At 42.3% G+C, this 15,262-nt stretch overlaps 1 protein-coding gene across 1 annotated transcript in view; it reads right to left on the bottom strand.

Annotated features, from left to right (window-relative positions):
- Window positions 1–1,107: 1,107 nt before the first annotated feature.
- CNTNAP2 (contactin associated protein 2) overlaps window positions 1,108–15,262 on the bottom strand; it is a 1,454,514-nt gene continuing 1,440,359 nt past the window's right edge. The window contains exons 23-24 of the mRNA XM_063129070.1: window positions 5,197–5,265; window positions 1,108–2,116 (exon numbers count right to left, since the gene is read on the bottom strand). Coding sequence (XP_062985140.1) covers window positions 1,917–2,116; window positions 5,197–5,265 — 269 coding nt within the window. The 3' untranslated portion in view covers window positions 1,108–1,916. The remainder of the gene's footprint in view (window positions 2,117–5,196; window positions 5,266–15,262) is intronic.

Raw genomic sequence — 15,262 nt, 5'->3', positions numbered from 1 at the left:
GTCTTTCCCTTTGAGAGAAAACTGCTTGACAAATATCCTTCACCACAGGGTTTCAGTGGGAGATTAAAAGGAGAGGAAAAATGAATTAATTAATATGCCACATATTACATGAAATTTCCTGGATCAAATGCGTTTGCTAAAACGGTAGTAATATTTCTGCCATGGCCTATATATAAGAAACAGAAGCAAACAAACGTGTAAGAATTGGTTCTAATTCCCTACTATATGTCTACATACGTACAGCATACGCCAAAATGTCACAGGTAGAACAGATGTGGGCATGATGACTCCAGGTCAGCAGAGTCGTAACAAAGCTAAATGGAATGGTCTGCCTTCCGATTTAAGCCAGAAAATAAATAAGGCTTCCTGTGCTTTAAGATCCTCCTCTCTGACAATACAAGAATTATAAGAGTATTTTTTACATTGCTGATAAGTACTGTACACAATCATTATCACGTGCCCATGGCAGGCATAAATTTCAAAGTGCTGGCACAGGTTGATGGGCAACTGAAAACAGGCAAAGGTGGATTTCCCTCAAGTGCTTCCTATACCCTGGATTTCTCTGAGGGCGGATCTATACCACAAAATTATATCACTTTTAAAACTAGTTTAACGGTTATGGTTTTCTCCAAGGAATCCTGGGAACTGTACCTTGGTGAGGATGTGGAAAATTTTCTGTCAGGCCCATTCCAACATTACCTTGAGCAGTGTAGGAATGTTGGGAGTCCCAAATTACATGGGAAGAACCCTTGCCTTAAAACACCATGATTGTCCCTCTCACAAATTGGAGCAATGCTGGTGCAGGCAGGAGCCATGGTATGGGTTCCTCCCATGTGGCCTCAAACATCAGAGGTGTCTGAGCCACAATGAAGTAGTTTCCATGGCATTAAAGATAACATCAGATGGGATCTCTCTGAGCCGGAATGGGCAACCCACAACCCACCCACCCAGGCCTTTTTTGCAGCCTCCACCACCACTGAATTTGCTGTTGGAATTGGTGGTGCCACAGCAAAAAATGGGCATTTCCCCTTGCTGTAAGGATTGCTGTTGAAATTTGGAACCATGGCAACAAAAAAGGGTCATATTGTCTTTGTTTTAAAGAAAAAACAGCCCTTTTTTGCTGCTGTGCCACCAAATTTTACTGGTAACTTTGGTAACAAACCAAAATGTGGGGGCAGCAGAGCAATTCCTGGTGACTTCCAGGGGAGGGGGGAATTGGCTCCCGTAACCTCAGAAGTTGCTAACCCCTGCCTTAGAATGTCCTAGCCTTCCCCAACGGAGTGACAGTTCCCAGAATTTGCTGGGGAGAGAGAATGTCTGTTAAGCCTGCAGTGCAGTCAGATACGCCCATGCTGAAACTTTTAAACACGCATTAAAATGACAATCACTGAAACACTGTGTGAACACCACCCAGCTTTTACAGCATCCTTTCTAGGAAATGATCAATGCAAGAATGTGAGAGAAGAATGGTCCCGGGCTATAGAGATTGAGTTGCTGTTCTCAGGAGAGAAATATTTACATTCTAAAGGGCTTCTAAAAAAAATATAGAAAAGTGGCCCCTGTTCTGACAGGCATTTTTGAACACCTCTAGCCACAGACAAAGAAGACAGGTGGTTACTGACAAGTGTGAACCAATGCGGAACTTCTTAAATTATGCCCTTGGTTTAGATGGATATCAGAAGGGGCAATTCATGGTAAATCAATATTAAGTAGTACTTTTCTGAAATGCTGCTGTGTTTCCAGTCTCAGTGTTTGTCTGTCACTTGCTCCTCCAGTTGTGCTGTTCTCCTTTTTGTTTAAACTAGATGTGCTCAAGAGTCTGAAAAAGAGCTCTCTTCTTCTTGCTGAAAAAGTCTTCGCCCATCCCACCCCAATCCCTACTCCCAAACCATCTGCTTCTCTGCCTGCCCCAATTTTTAGATAAGCCACTCTTTTTTGCTCTCATCAATGGTTTCCGTAAAATTGGGGTCATTGTTCATGATAGCCGCATCCGCACTTTCGGCAGATTCTGCCCCCTTGGCTTCATTCGTGTGGTAGGTTCCCTTGTGGCGGAACATGTAGCGAATGAGGAACACCAGGGTGCAGAGGATGGTGAAGATCACAACAGCAATGACACCTAAGAGAGATGGAAGACTTTTAGCATACTAAAAAAAGAAAGAAGAGAAAACAAAAACTTCGTTCAACTGGATCTTGAGGTTAACCAAGCATGAAGGCCAGTTACTTTTCAAACGTTACCGTCAGATTTGACAGCTAAAACATTCACTTATTGTCAGACAGCATCTACAGTCATTTTTATTGTAACAAGGGAAATCTCACTATCTCATCACTGCTATTTGATTCTTAATGTTTAGCAGTTAACTTGTAACTAGTAGAGGCAGGATCTACACTATTGCTTTTAAACGGTTAATAACAGTATTGACAGCTGTTGGGCCCCAGGACACGCTCCAGATACAGTTTTCAGACCGTTTTTGAAGTGCTATATTCCGCTTAGTGTAGATCTGGCCTCAGTCAGGTTTGTGTTAGACAACACTATAAAGGATTACATATCACACTACAGCAGGATAACAATCTCACAACATCATTAACCCTAACTTTGTTACAAACACATCTTTTATGAAATAGAAAGAGCAAGCAGAGATATGCATTGATCTGTAGATGCAACTTTTATCTATGTGTGTTTAAGACCTTCTTTGAATGAATTCTCCTTCACTTTTTCACATGCACTTCTTATAGATATAGATATATACATATTCACACACACATGCACTGACACTACTGATAGGGAATATACACGTTCATAATATACACATAATTCCCAGTCATGCCATTCACATTCCACATATACATGCACAATCTAACAGTTAACCAATACTTTGACAGAGCTGCCTTCTCCCTTCTCTGAATGTGTTCATACCACAGCACATAACTACATTTGTCCTAGGCCTTGGTGCCAGGTGGACCTCACTGGGGAGAGTGTTACATACTCTGCAGGTTACCACCAAGAAGGCCTTCTCTCGTTACCATCCTCTAATCCTTCCTTGAAGGAGCCACTTGGAGAAGGTTTCAGATAATAATCATAGTATACGGGGAGGTTTATACTAGGAGAGGTGCTCCGCATACCACCCCAAAGCCGAGCCAATAATTAGGAACAGTAATTTACCTCTTGGTTCCCTTAGGGTACAATCCTATGCGAGTTTAGACAGAAAATGTCCCCATTCTAAACATGCATAGGTTCTTTTAAAGTGCTGGACGACAGGCTGGCTGGGGAACGCTGGGACACTTGTAGAACCTTTTCATGTCTAAACATACAAAGGACTGCGCTCTTAAGCACACAAATATGTAGGCATAAGTCCTCCTTCAAACTGACATCCTACGCAAACACAGAGGTCCAGCGCACACACCATACCCAAACACACATCCCATAACACCTAGGACACACTTCTCCCTAACTCACACGCCCCATGCAAAACCAGGGGCACCCACCGCTCTGCAAACACACATTCTACCTCCAAACATATCCACAGAAGCAGAAGCACAGCACCTAAACTCACATATCCAGCTCACAAAACCAAGGTAAGTTTTGCAGTATTTTTCATCTCATGCTTACAGAGCTCTTCATTTGGGGGTGGGGGGAATCCTGTTCCCTTACTGTGGCTCTGCTTCTTGCTTCTCTTCCACATTTGCAATGAGCTGTAATTAATCGAGGAAGAGAGCAACAACCATGTGGCCCATACAATTCAATGGGACAATGCTCTGCAGTGGCCGTTTTAGAGCACAATTTCGCCTGTACACAGCAGGAAAACCCAACATATACCAATATAAATCAGAAAAGTTGGATTTTCTGAGGTTTATTTTTTACCACTAGAACAGGGGAATGGAGCGGGAGGCGTGCAGGAGGCTGACATCGACATCAAAATGACCTGTGAACATCCATGAGTGGCTGGTCACCAGTGTGCTATAAAACGCTTGTTTAAATAAGCTCATTGTGTTGTTGTTGTGGTTGTTGTAACTGCGTTTCACCCTAACTATCGATTTTTTTTTCTGTAGAAAGATAGCCAATAAATGCAACAACTACTACTTGCTTCCCCAACATATGGCCCATTCCTGTACACATATGCCCCATCAAAACCATGGGCATATCCCCCAAACACATACATACATACACACACACACACACATACATACACACACACACACACACACACACCCCACAACAGAATCAGTTTTATAGGACCAATAATAGGATTTATATGTTCTTAATGTCCAAAATGTTAATAGAGTAAAATCTGTATATCTACTTCTGAAATCAAAGCCAGATTTTAAAGATGTTTATGATTTTAACTATGGTAATGCTCTGGTCCGCTTGCACTGGCTGCCTGTATGTTTCCGAGCCCAATTCAAGGTGCTGGTTTTGACCTATAAAGCCTTACATGTCTTGGGACAACAATACCTGACGGAACGGCTCTCCCGACGTGAATATACCCGGTCACTACGTTCAACATCTAAGGTCCTCCTCCGAGTGCCTACTCCGAGAGAGGCTCGGAGTGTGGCAACGAGGGACAGGGCCTTTTCGGTGGTGGCCCCCAGACTATGGAACGATCTCCCTGACAAGGCTCGCCTGGCACCAATGCTGCTATCTTTCCAGTGCCAGGTTAAGACTTTCCTCTTTGCCCAGGCATAGGGCAGCACATCTTAATCACCCACATGCTTATTTTTAACTGGTTTTAATGCTTTATGTATGTATGTTCTGCGTTTTAGAATTTTAAATTTTGTATACTCGTTTTTATCTCAATTTTAGAATTTCTGTAAACTGCCCAGAGAGTTCTAGCTATGGGGGCGGTATATAAGTGTAATAAATAAATAAATAAAATTAATGGGGCACCAAATTAAAGCACTGACAATGTAGATTTACAGAAAAATGCTGGCCATCATTAAATCTTGTAGTAGTGAATTCTGTCATTTACTACTTCAATAGTAATTGTATTTATTTCAATTTCTTAGCACCCATTCTGTCCCAAATAGTTGTGAAAGTATTAGGATTTTAACACACACACACACACACCCTATTCTGTTTGCTGGCATAGCCTTCAACATCAAAAACTTGAATCAAATCCTGTATTAAACAAAGATCATCATGTTTTGTCAGTAAGCAAACGTATACCCACTTCCAAAAGGAGGCACATGCAGCTTCCTTACCTCCAATAATGGCTGAATTCCTGTTAACACCACCTCCTATCACTTCACCATTGTAAGGGAGGCCAGCACCTGTCGCACAAAGAAAAGCACAAGAGTCCAGTTATAATGTAACTTTTAGATATGTACTCCCCTATTTGGCACCTTTTGAATGCTTTTATTTTTTAAAGCCTACTTATATAATGTTCATGGTCAACATGCACATATCCTTGGCCTCCAATCAGAAATAAAGAAGAGGCATGGTTAAATAAAGATATTAAACATATTTGATATTCCTTTAATAGAATATGTTGGTAATGTTCTGAAAATTTATCAAGTTCTAATTTCCCACTGCACTGCTAGTTACAAACTGCACCAGAGGAACATAGTAGTTAAGAGTCTAAAAGCTAGGAAACCCCTGATTAAAAATCTCAATTCAGCCATAAACTCAATGGGGCAAGCCATTATTTTAACCACCCTGTGCCCCCAGTCTAGAATTCTCAGCTCTTATGTGGAAGTCTTTTGTTTGACTTCCGGTTAACACCAGCTTTGGGGAAGGGCCCATTTTTCTATAGCAGCTATAATCGTAGGCATCTCCAGTTAAAACGAACTCAGATAGCAAAGCCAGGAAAGACTTCTAAGCTGAGTCCCAGAGAGCTGCTGCCAGTCAGTATAGACCAGGGCACAGGACCTCCAGCCTGCGATCCAAATCCAGTCCTTGGACGTTCTCCATCCTGCCTGTGGAGGCTTTGGATCCCTCTGTCTGCATGCCCTGCCCAAGCCTTCCTCCCAGGACTCTACCAGGGGCATGGGAAAGGGGCAGGAATACCCCTGATATCTTCAATCATTGACTGGAGATAACAGGGGGAGCCCCTTCCCCCAAAATACCCCAGTATAGACAATATTAGGCTAGATGAACGAACAATCTGCAGGGCCAGCCCTAGCATGAGGCAGAGTGGTAGCTCTCTCAGGCGGCAGATGCTGAAGGGTGTGGGGCAGTAGCAGTGGGTTGGAGGACAGACCTACGTGCTATGCAGTCTATCCTATAACCCCTGAACTACCCTGTTGCCCTCAGGTATAATTGAGAACAGTGTCCCATCTCTAGTGTTGAAGTAAGATTCAACTGCCAGTTCAGTCAGCTTCTGTACATGGAATTGGGGGGGGGGGTCCTTCTTGGGTTTCTTTGGTGTTTTTAATGATGATGATGATGATGATGATGATGATGATGTTTAATATTTATTTATTTATTTATTTATTAGAGTTTTATACAGCCCAATAGCCGAAGCTCTCTGGGCGGTTCACAAAAATTAAAACCACAATAAAAAAAACAACAGGTTAAAAACACAAATACAAAATACAGTATAAAAAGCACAACCAGGATAAAACCACGCAGCAAAATTGATATAAGATTAAAATACATTTTGGCATTCATAAATTATACATCAGGAGTTTCATATCCAGAATCCAAACGAAACACAACAGCTTGGAACAGTCATCTACTAGAGTATTGCTGGAGTTTGACTGTAGGATTGTAAGCCTATGCGGCAGAGTCTTGCTATTTACTGTTTTACTCTGTACAGCACCATGTACATTGATGGTGCTATATAAATAAATAATAATAATAATAATAAGTAGGAGTTCGTTGCAAACAAATCAAAGTCTTTACATCGTTCATTTACATCCAAGTTTATGGCTACTCAGACATAGACAAAACATAATGAGCAGAACCAATAGCAGATCTTTAAATAAGAACAACGAAAAAACGGAGAATTGATTTCTTTCAAAATTAATACCCTATTTCTTCAAGTCTAAGACACACTTTTTTCCCCATATAAACATCTCTAAAAATGGGGTGCATCTTAGAATCGCAGGGGTGTCTTAGGTTTTTTTTTTCCTGTTGGTACTGAAATTAGTGTGCGTCTTACAATCGATGGTGTCTTACAATCGAAGAAATACGGTAATAGAAAAGCCACAATAGTGTTTAACATCAATAGATTTTAAAATTAACAAAGCTATAAAGTGGTGCTGACTAAAGAGGTTATAGGGTGCTTCCCCCTTTGGTCAAGCTATAACAGGGAGAAACGGTTATATCTATCGATGTCTAAATTTTATCTGTCCCTCATATAGACAATAAAAGGGTGCCTCTGGCAGCAAAATGTTGGGCCAGCCCTAATGTTTTGGCTGTAAGGTAGCTGCATTTATTCATAAACCATACATTGATTATTCCTGGTAACATCCATGTGTTGACAGCAGGGGGCACCCTTTCCTACGTTGCCAGGAGTTCTAACGCCAAAACAGCATGCTTCAGTTTCGAATAGCTGTGCAACTAGTTTTTCAGTGGATCTGCACAACTCAGAGTACCTTGTCCCTTTCTCTTTGTATGCAAATATATCTATACACACCCTAATAATGTAGCATGAATGCAAAGAAGTTGTGTGAGAGAGAAAACATCCATCTCTATGAGTTTTGGTCGTACTGCAATATAGAAAATGAATGACCTAAGGGGAATATTAGTGAGGCTAGTGAATTGGTAGAAATATTCAAATCCAGAATCAGTTGAATCCAGACTCAGTCATACTTGGGACAGACCGGGGGGGGGGGGGGATCTACACTACTGCTTTAAAGCGCTTTATAACAGTTTTGACAACTGTTGGGGCCCAGGACACACTGCATATACAGGTTTCAAAACGTTTTCAAAGTGCTTTAAAGCGCTTTAAAAGCAGTAGTGTAGATCCCCCCCAGTTAAATCAAAGAGCCTTAAGTCAAGTCATGACCGGATAGTCACATTGATTTAAATGTATCTATTCTAACTATGGCTATAGCTGGATCCAGCCCAGGGTTTTAAACCCCACCGGGGGTGGGGGAATGATATTAGAGGAACAGTGTGGCAGTAGCTAAGATGTGGGACACGTTAGTCAACAATAACATGGAAATATTGCATCACGATGAAAATATCTGTTTAATGAGGTGCTAATTTTCATAGCAGAAAAAAGAAGAAGAAAGAATCAGAGCTAGAGATGCGGCCATTTGAGGGTACATTCAGATACAAAGCATAAGAAAAAACAGCTGCTGTATACACAACCTGAAATAATCAGGATAGAGGTTGTGGGAAGATCTTTACAGATGGAGAAAGAAGGAAGTGGAGTATCAGAAGGAACAGAAGTGACCCCCCCCCCCGTGTTTGGCTTCACCTGTAGGCCCCATCCCAAGTGTGTTGTACGGCCCTGGCCCTGTCCTCTGGATAGAAGCATCCCAAGGGCAGGCAAAGTCTCTACAACACAGTCTTGGAATGGGGCGGTAAAGAGCCTCCTTCCCCTTTCCTCTGGTGAAATCAATAACAGTCCAATCACATGCATGACATCACTTAACTCTTGTTGCTCTTTGGGGCTCTGCAAGTCTTTCACAACATTGCTGATTTCCTTAATAAACACAACTGTAGTCTTTCCCTGGTGGTATTATACGCTGCCCTGAGATCTTATTGATATAGGGCGGGATAGAAATGTTTTAAATAAATAAATAATAAATTATTTGGGTGCTAAATAACACATGGAATAGACTCTGATCCTCTTTTACAGAATTTAGATTTATCTTGTTCACCTTTGCATAGAGTAAGGAACTCTGACAGAACATGTGGAGAGAAAAAGGGAACTAGGCTTCATTTTGTAGTATCCAGCGATTTCCACCGCATTTGAGCATGTGCAGTAGCATACATGAAATCTGATCGGATAAGGGAAAATGCTATCGCATCGACTCTCCCATGTAGAAGAATGAAGTGGCCTGCTTCATGTGTTACTGTATGTTTGTGCATCTCTCTCTGGGTGGGTGGAGAATAGGAAAACACAAGAATTGGTGTCTGAATGATGTAGTGAGGTTTCTTCAGTGGCAGCCCTAGCAGGGTAAGGGTACAGTAGTGAGGAGACGCCATTTAGGCACAGCAAAATGCCTTGGATTGTTGCTGGCAAGAGATGAGGTGTTTTTGTTTTTACCCCAAATAATTCTGTCACAAGTGAGTAAGCTCCACAAGAACATTAGGGGACAGACAAAAGCATGCTATACTGTAAGGAGAAGTCACTGCCTTCCATACAACGTCCCCCTGCAAAATACCCTGAGCGACTGTACTTTATCTAGCCTACAAGCTATCCCGTTGCCCATCACTGGCCTGGATCACACACTCCAAATTCTGTAAGAACACAACTCATTGCACATGAAGTTTTCACAGTGTCGGTGTCATGATTCACCTTACTGAAATCACAGCAAGATAAAAGTGGCAAAAATAATCTGATCTATTGTTCTGGAAATGAGAAAACTAGCCAGAGAAACAGTGCGGTATGACAAACATGGGATGTCAAATACAACGGTTTCTTTAAATAGAGTAAAATCTGTAGCAAAAGCTGTTCAAAGTGAAACATAAAAATGGAACACATGGTTTGAGTCATCGTCCACCTTTCCATTATCTCTGCCTTCCTTGACTATTGACCCTTGTCTCTTCTTGCTCCATTTGGCTGATATTACAGTCATGCTTGACCAATCCTTGGTTTGATGCAGCTAACAAAACATGGGGTTCTGTTAAGCTTCTCACCAAAGCTTGTTGCAGATAAGGTCAGCTTATTTTGGAATCACATTTGCAGCATTGCAGGGAGAGGGGAAAATAATACCCATTTCCCCCCTTGTTCTTTGCCCAGTTATAAGAAGACTTGCCTTCTAAACAAGTGCATTATGCTCTGGCTGCCAGTTTCATTATCTTCTCCAATTGCCATCTTAATTATAACAGCTTCTAGACTTAATTGCGCGGCTCATACTACTTGTCATTAGTTGCCTTAATATTTCTGTTATCTTTCTTGACTAGCCACTTATAGCTACATTTGAATTGGGCCCTTCATCGAAGGAGATCAAGGGTGGTATCCCATCAGGATGGCATATATCCTAAGGGAATAATCCCATTTTATGCTAACCTTGTGAAGTAGGTTAAGTTGAAAGAGACAGTGACTGGGCCAGGCCTGTCCAACTAATTTCATGGCTCATCAGAAATGTGAACCCAGGTCTCCCAAGGTCTAGGACAAATGAACTACAGCAAAGTGGTGTCCTTCTTTTTAAAAATCTACGGTAATTTTTATACGTTGGTGTTTCAATTCTTATCCAGGCTACATCTCTTAGCCAGTACAAATGAAGGATACAGGCTGTGGGGATTCCCCATCTAGTCCACCCGCTGCTTCTCCAGATCTCATTCCCTCTTCCGGCATGGAAAAGCTCTTATCTCCAATCAACAGCTGACTGAAGATAAGTTTGAAGATAAGTTTTTCCCTGTTATGCAGTGAGAAAGGGGGCTTTATCAGTTTGCAGCAGGGGAAAGCTCTTATCTCTGATGAGCAGCTGATCAGAGATAAAGAGTTTTTCTTTGCCAGAAATGATTCCATCCTCGTTATTTGTGAATAGGTATGCAGAATCTTGCCCTGCTTACTTATGAGTAGACTTCCTGCTTAAGTCTGAACAGACATGCAGAGGTATTTGGATGCTATTTGAATGTGCTGTGGAGTCATTATGTTTTGCTTATGTCTGAGTAGCCATAAACTTGGGTTCTGAATGGCTTGTTACCCACGGCAACACGCCACCATTGTTGGGTTCATAAGCTGCGCTCCCAAGGGTAATTATGCAAATCTCCCTGGCTTGTTAACTGCCTGTCAATCATGCAAGCTGGGCCACTGCTGGGCCACTTTTGTAGCAGCCTCATTGCCTGCAACTTAGTTAATGCCACCACTCAAGATATGCAGGGCTGAAACCAGGCTGTTTCTGCTGCCAGCCCACTCCTACCACATTGGCTGCTGTCTGAAGATAATCTATCTTAAAATGGGGCTATGGCTATGCTTCTGCTCCCCAGTCAGCACACTTAGGATGGCAAAAGCTTTCATATCTGAAATGCCTCCAATATAAATGGCATTGCCTAATTTCCTTTGACTCTCTTTACTCAACGCCCTTTACTTAACGGAAACAAATGCTGCTAAAGCATAAATGTTTTCAAAATTTAAAACAACAATGAATCTGGGAAGAAAGATGGCTCAGCTTCTTTTAAAAGACAGCTTATTTTTCCAAGTGAAAATAAATCACTTTTCATGTATAGGTTTATAATGGCAGAAAACACACTGCACTGTAATAAATTATAGTTTGGCAGATGATATGTCCTCAGCAAAATGATGCATTCAAGCAAATGTAAAACAGCACACTATTGACTAGTGGCAATGCACTATGTTGTGCTCTGATACTCAACTATTTATAGTTCAGATGCTAGGGAGGATGTCCCCAGCTGCCATCTTCTTTTTCAAAGGGTTGAAGAGCAAGCATGTAAAGCATGCAACATTGTATTGCAGCATATAGCAATATTATATTGTCGTGTTTTTTCCTCGAGTTTATTTAATGTATTGATTTGATTTGTACATTGCCTTTCTACCCAAAAATCTCACTCAAGGTGGCTTACACAATTAAAATTGATGAAAACAATAGAACAATTCATTAAAATAAAATATAAACATAACAATTATAGGGGGGGAAAAAGAACTAAAAACAGCACCCAACCCAACAGACCCACTTACACGCTGAAGCCCTGCTCGGATAAAGTGGTCTTTGCTTGCCAAAGGAATGACAGTAGAAAGGGAGCAAACCTAGCTTCCCTTGGGAGGGAGTTCCACAGCCTAGGAGCTGCCACCAAAAAGGCCCTCTCTTGGGTCACCACCAAACGTGCCTCTGAAGGTTGCAGTTTCAAAAGAAGGACCTTCCCTTCTAGACAGGCTTGTATGGGAGAAAGCGGTCTCTCAAGTACCTTTGTAGGTCATAACCAGCACTTTGAATTCTGCGTGGAAACAGACCGGTAGCTAATGAAGCTGTTGAACAGACTGTAAACAGTCTGGCCACAGAATTAAGGACCAGCTGAACTTATTGAAAAGTTTTCAGAGACAGCCACATGTAGCGTGTGTTATAGTAGCCCAAATGGGATGTAATTGTGTGACTGTGACAAGACCAATTGACTCTAAGAATGGGCTCAGCTGTGCAAACAACACACCTGGGGTTCAAAAGTACACCAGAACAGCAAGCCTGAGTCTTCACGGGGGAAGTGTAATCCCATCCAGCACAGGTTGAACCCCTATTTCCTAATCTGCCTTTTGACTGATCAGAAGTACCTTTGTCTTGTCTGGATTAAGCTTCAGTTTGTTAGCCCTCATCCAATCCATTACCGACCGCATGCACTGATTTTGAACCAGAACAGCATCCTTGATTTTGATGGAAAGGATAGAGTTGAGGGTCCTCACTCAGCATATTGGTCGCACCAAACCCCAGTTCTTATTGTTGCTATTTCCAAGAGCAGCTTTCCCCAAGCTGGTGACCCCCCATATGTATTGAACTGCAACTGCTATCATTCCCAGTCAAGTTGGGGAAGGCTACCATAGGAACATAGGAAGCCGCCTTACACTGAATCAGACCATTGGTCCATCTAGCATAGTATTGTCGACACTGACTGGCAGCAACTCTCTCAATGGTTCCAGGCAGGACTCTTTCCTCACTCTACCTAGAGAAGCCAGGGGTTGAACTTGGGACCATCTGCATTCAAAGCAGGTGCTCGTCACACTGAGCTATGCCCCCAATTTTGCAATGTACAGTGCGCAATAGATGAAACAAAAACTAATCTCTGTTCTGATGCACCAGATTTTAAGAAATGCTTCAAGGTTGGGCCATAAATTTGAAACCAAACCAAATCTGAAGCCACGTGAAGACCTTCCTCTTTAAGCAGGCATTTAATTGTTAAACTGTTGCTTGGTTATTAATTTTACTGCTGAATCCTCAATGCTTCACTTTTTAACAGTGTTTTTAATGCTTAGTATTGTATTATTTTGGTATTTTTTTATTGTTGTTGGTTTTGGTTACTTTGTTGTTTGTTTTTATGATTGTAAACTGCCCCAACGGCATTTGACAGTTGGACATTTCACAAATGTAATAAATAAATAAATAAATAAATAAATAAAACACTGCATGAAAACATTCACATCTTCTTTAAGAAGAACTGGCAGCAAAACACTAAGGCTTGTTCATTTAATACTATAGACTAGTTATTACCTGCCTCCTTTTGGCAGGACTGCAACCTCCCTGCTTCCACAGACCAGGTGTCAGAGCATTGATAATACACTCTTGAATGGGAACAATTATGATCACAAGCTTAATAGTAGGTAAGTAGTTCATACACATTGTGTAATGGTCATGACTACATTTTCTTCTCCCAAACATTCCTATTAGCTGTGCAAAAAACCCTGCCCTCAAACAAGCACAAACTGATTTAAGTGGATAGCTTACTATTCCCAGCCGAATGTTCCAAGTAGTCTTACGCCTTGAAGTTAATGTATCAGGTGTTTTTTTTCCAACTTTAGGTTCAGCACTGATTTTTTAAAAGAGCAAAAAGCAAACCCGAAATGCATTGTGTTTGTCAGTCATCCCACTGCCTGAGCATGCATTAATGTGCCCACAGATACCTCCCTGGGAGCACGCACATGAGGCTCCTGCCTGCCTTTCCCGATTTTTGAGAACTTTTAAAGATTTGTTTGCTAAAAAAAAAAAATAACTAGGGAGGCCAGCATGCTGCAAAGTGAAATGCCTCCCTTTCCTACAGCACTATTGTTATTTTCAAGAATGTCTCTGGGCTCCGTGTGGGTCTCAGAGGCATTCTTAGAAATTAAAATGGTGGATGGCTGCAGCCCAGTGCATTGTTTTCAAGTGTGCTCAGCTGCTCAGAAAAATGAAAGCTGCAGGCTGGTAGGGAGTATCCTAGGGGGCTAAAGAACACTGGGGATGGTTTCTCTGTACTGTGTGTGTTTGTGTGTGTGGATGCCTTTTTTAAATGAGCTGTGTTAGCTAGTTTTCATGGGAATGCTGTGTGTTTTGCCTGGGTTTTGTGGTGTGTGGGTGTGTGCACGCACACGTTCTGGCTGCTTAGGTGTAGATGGATGCGTCTGCGTGTGTTTTGTGTGTGCATCTCTGTGTGTGTTTCTCTAAGCATCAGCAGTTTGCCTTTTGTGAAACAGAATATTTTGTTGTGCTTTGTAGGGGAAATACATGATTTGGCATTTGTGGCTCAGGACTCACCATTGATTCTTGAACAAGTTACTTGTCGCTGAGCCTCATCTGTAAATTGGGTGTTAGAGCAGAAAACAGAGGGTTCAAAAGAGTGGTTTTGTGTTTTGGAACTCAGACCCCACCTCCGGCTTGTACTTAGGTTCTTGGCAGAGCTGGCCTGTCCAAGAGGCCAAGTAAACTCCCATCTCAGGTGGCAGATTTGGAAAGGTGGTAGATTTTGTGCGGCACATCCTGCTGCTTGAAGGCCCATTGGTCCTGAGGATGTGATGCCCACTGCCTCTCAAAGTGAGGCATTAGGCAGGAGGCCACTTGGGAGATCCCTGCTGGTCACTCTCCTGTTTTTCGAGTAAAGTGTAGGCAGGCAGCTGCTCTGGAGAGCTGCACTGGCTGCTCCCATGCTGTGGCAAACGTCACAGCAAGGGAGCACCTGGCAGATCCCCAGAATATCACAGTGGATAGGTGGCAGCAGCAGCAGCCCTGGATTTTGGGCAAATTATTTTTGTTTTAGCCTCACCTGTTTGCCTCCTGGGAAAGGAGTGCTCTATGACTGGCCACCCCAGCACCACCATGGTAGCCATTTTGTGAATAGCTCCCTCCTGGCAGCCCAGAACATAAACTCAAAATTCGAGATGTGACCATCAGTGAAAAAGATTGAGGACCCCTGCCAATCTATTAGAAGGTGGGAACATGCTTACATCTTGCTAAGCAATTGGGTAGGCCTGCATATTCCCCTTACATCTAAGGGAAAGGGCTGGCTGGTCCCATGGATTTTGCAATAGTTATTGCCTTGGCAGCCAGCTGCCATGCAGTAGCTGTTCATTCATAGTCATGCTCGTCTATCAAATTTTCCAAACCAATTTATAGCGTAGGGCTCACTTGTGCTCTTCACCATTCTTATGCTTCTGTTACATTATTTGACAGCCACAGCGCGGACTACTTCCCTAGCTTGACCCCAGAGAAAGATGCCCATTGGCTAGGC

Source organism: Elgaria multicarinata, chromosome 1 (genome assembly GCF_023053635.1).
Source record: "Elgaria multicarinata webbii isolate HBS135686 ecotype San Diego chromosome 1, rElgMul1.1.pri, whole genome shotgun sequence".
NCBI lineage: Eukaryota > Metazoa > Chordata > Lepidosauria > Squamata > Anguidae > Elgaria > Elgaria multicarinata.
Note: the sequence above shows the minus strand (reverse complement) of the source record. Positions and strands in the feature narration are given on the sequence as shown.